We start from the raw sequence: 3,820 nt of genomic DNA, 5'->3' as shown, positions 1-3,820 counted from the left end.
ATATATATATATATAGTAAATGCTTGCGTTAAGGCAAGATCCACAAAAAAAGTACTCCATCTGGTGAGAGATAACTATTGTTTAATGAACACAGTATATAGTTATGAGCTACTTATAGTTTCATACACTGAAGATATTAACTAGGCGGGTTTCAAAACAGGCCTAGTGTCTCCTAGCCTGAAGATTACTTGGAGACACAAGGCGAAGTTAACTTTAACTTTCATCCTTTCGGTTTTCAATAAATAAAGTAGTACCTTCTGCGTTCAAATTTCAAGTCCGCCATCTTAAATGTTACCCCCTCTATCATGAATTCATCTTTCTATATTAAAATTTTCCATCTGTTTTAAATTTACCTTTCCAACCAAAATCTTCATTTCATCTTAAATTTTATCTCTTCCCTGAAATTCTTTCTTCAATTTTAAATGTTTCTTCTCCATCTTAAACACTCAAACTGGTACTTATTGTTTTATCGACACCGGAAGGACAAAAGTCAAAGTCGACCTCGGCGGCATTTGAACTCAGAACGTAAAATCGGAAGAAAGTCACTAAGCAATTTTTTCCGGCGCGATAACGACTCTGCTAGCTCCCCGCCTTACTTCATGCTCAAAATATTGATTTCAATTTTTGGCACAAAGCCAGCAATTTTCGGAGAGGGGTTAAGTCGATGACATCAACTTCAGTGTCCAAATGATATTTATTTTATCGAACCCTAAAGGGTGAAAGGCAAAATCTACCTCGGAGACATTTGAACTCGGAACGTAAAATCGGAAGAAATGCCGCTAAGTGATTTTTCTTTCCGACGCGCTAACGATTCTGCCGACTCGCCGCCTTATCCCACGGTCAAAACATTTTCATCGAAAACTAAACATACGAAAGTTAAAGTAAGAAAATTAAGTAGTTTGTCTCTCCTTCTACGTTGCTATTAAAGGGGGGGATTCTATTTTTATAGACTATCAGCTTAACGAAGCAATAATAAATGTGTTTAAAGAAAGTTGACGCGGGGTAGGAATTTTGCAACGATGTGACAGAATTTCAAAATGTCAGCTATAACTCTCTTAACTAATCTTAACAATTTCTGGTATACCTCTACTACTTGTGTTAATTTTTAATAAAATGTCACAAGTAGATATGAAATATTATAGTTCATGAATAAATAAATAAATAAATAAATAAATAAATAAAGCAAAAATAAAATATCTTAATTGCTCAAAGTTCATTGCAGAGAAACCAATTAGCCTTAATACTTAAAATTGTTTGATCGTTGGAAAAATGACTTGAGATTTTAGTTACGTTCTGAGTTTAGCACCAGCCAAGGTCAACTTACCTTTTCATCCTTTGAGGATGGCCGCAGTCCAATGACTGAAACAGGTGAAAGGTAAAAGATATACAATGTGACAGATGCTCAGGATGGATCATAATCCGTTATCGTCACTTAAAACCTGCCCGAAATCACTGGTCGTCTGCCAACATTTGAAAGCATTATTGATCGAATGCAAGAAAGCATAAACGATAAATTATATACGCAGGCATTAAGACGGTTCGGGTTCTGTCCTGGTGTGCGGCGTCTTGGACAAATGCCTTCTACAACAGCTCCGGATCGACCAATGCCTTGTGAGTGAATTTGTATACATGTATATATGTATGTATGTGGTGGAGGCGCATTGGCTCAGTTGTTAGAGCAGACCGGGCGTTATGAGTGTTTATTGAGCGAAAACACCTAAAGCTCCACGAGGCTCCGGCAGGGGATGGTGGTGAACCCTGCTGTACTCTTTCACTACAACTTTCTCTCACTCTTTCTTCCTGTTTCTGTTGTGCCTGTAATTCAAAAGGGTCAGCCTTGTCACAGTCTGTGTCACGCTGAATATCCCCGAGAACCACGTTAAGGGTACACGTGTCTGTGGAGTGCTCAGCCACCTGCACGTTAATTTCACGAGCAGGCTGTTCCGTTGTTCGGATCAACTGGAACCCTCGACGTCGTAAGCGACGGAGTGCCAACACAACACACATGCTTGTATGTATGTAAAGATGGACGAAATATCGCAAAGCATTTTGCGCGGCGTCATAACGACTCTGCCAGCTCGCCGTCTTCCAGATCCGATTAACAATGGCTCTCGAAATAATTGCATTCCAAATACGTTGTCTTCGAGTATTGGTTGTTCTTACCAAAACAATGGCTTGAGTAAGATTGCATAAAATTCCTACATTAACTACGAAGCTTTCTTAGACAAATAGAGTTAAAGGATCTTACCCAATCCAATAAACAGCTATGAATCGCAACGTCCATTATTATATATAATGGAATAATACAATAATGTATCGCGACAGCTACCTTTGTCGAGTGCTGCTTACTTGCTACTTTACGTAACAGTCACTTATATTATTCGTGCGTTGAACCGGTGTTTCGGCTCTATTTCAATTACCTGCTGTTTTATTGCAACTGTCAATCAGACAGAGGCGCTTTGTCAGAATTACTCTTCTCACAGCTTCCTTTGGTTGTAAAGTTTGATTAAAACCTGAATAACCACCGAACGTCCACTTACTTCCTAGACTTGGGCTGTCTTTTGTTTTGACGTTGCTTGCTTAAATGACATTATAAATTTTAACATTCCCTTTTAATTTAATGGTTTTGTGTCGTAAATTTAAATCAAGGTTGCCCCGTGTACAACGTCACCTCAATTCACACACACACACACACATACATACACACACATATGTATATCTTTTCTTTCTTTTTTAAATTTATATTAAATTTTAACCGGCCAACAACTTGGTGGCAAGGTTGGGAAGGAAAGTATCATGGTTTAACCGCCGTTCTTTAAATCTTAGGAAGATCTTGCAGATTTTTATAGTCTCAGATATCGAGATCATTTATAGCTTATGAACTGAGGATTTGCACTATCTCCTCAAGATTCCAAGTTTAGCCATACTTTGCTCCAGATGGGTTGGTATGCACCCTGTTATTCCAATAATAATGGGTATGAAGCTGAAAGTGTGCCTTGGGTACTGGACTTGCAAACTCCTTACCAATGGTCTATAGATCTCCTCTTTCTCTTGTTTTTGTAACCACATATGCGTTTCTGTATTTGCCCCCTCCCCACCACATGGCTACCAGTGTTAGTTGTTAATTTACGTTCCTGTAACTTAGCTGTTCGGCAAAATACCAGACTTTAAAAAAAAAAAATACTTAGGCCAATTTCTTCGACTAAAACCCTGCAAGGCGTTGCTCCAGCATGACTGCATTCAAATGAATGAAACAACTAAAAAGGATAAAAATAATAATAAAAATCTATTCATTAATTAATTTATTATTCATTTATCCATTATTTTTTTTTCAACAGGACCCATAATGTTCACAAGATGGCCGCTGGTAGCTTTGTTATGTTTGACGACGATTGCAGCCCTCCTAACGTGGCAAGAAGTGTCTGCTCGCAGTGATAATGCTACCGGCAACGATATATCGAAAGCACGCAATCTTAAAAGCGAAGACATTCCACCTCATGGAGGACACAAGAAACATTCAGAATCGAATGAAACCATTGGTGTTGATTTGGTCGAAATCAAGTTCGAAGAAGTTGAGAGTCCGTTTATTGTCTGCTGTGTGGTCCTCATTGCGGCCCTCAGTAAGCTCGGTAAGTTCCTAACTGACAACCTTATTTCACTGATAAATGCCAGGCGGACGAAATGCCGATGAAATGCTTAGCAGCGTTTCGTCCAACTTCGTGTTCTGAGTTCAAATTCCGCCAAGATTGATTTGTCTCTAATTTTTTCAGGAGTCGAGTTCTAGGGCCGATGAAAGCGACTAATCTTCCCCACGAAAATT

General features: G+C 38.8%; 1 protein-coding gene across 6 annotated transcripts in view; it reads left to right on the top strand.

The window, feature by feature from the left end:
* LOC106882868 (sodium/hydrogen exchanger 2) overlaps positions 1-3,820 on the top strand; it is a 118,216-nt gene that overhangs the window by 87,128 nt on the left and 27,268 nt on the right. For all 6 annotated transcript variants that reach the window (XM_014934948.2, XM_052974916.1, XM_052974917.1 and 3 more), the window contains one exon: positions 3,339-3,629. In XM_014934948.2, coding sequence (XP_014790434.1) covers positions 3,347-3,629 — 283 coding nt within the window. In that variant the 5' untranslated portion in view covers positions 3,339-3,346. The remainder of the gene's footprint in view (positions 1-3,338; positions 3,630-3,820) is intronic.

This window comes from Octopus bimaculoides, chromosome 19, assembly GCF_001194135.2.
Source record: "Octopus bimaculoides isolate UCB-OBI-ISO-001 chromosome 19, ASM119413v2, whole genome shotgun sequence".
In the NCBI taxonomy this organism is placed as follows: Eukaryota; Metazoa; Mollusca; class Cephalopoda; order Octopoda; family Octopodidae; genus Octopus; species Octopus bimaculoides.
This window is presented reverse-complemented; position numbering and strand designations above follow the sequence as displayed.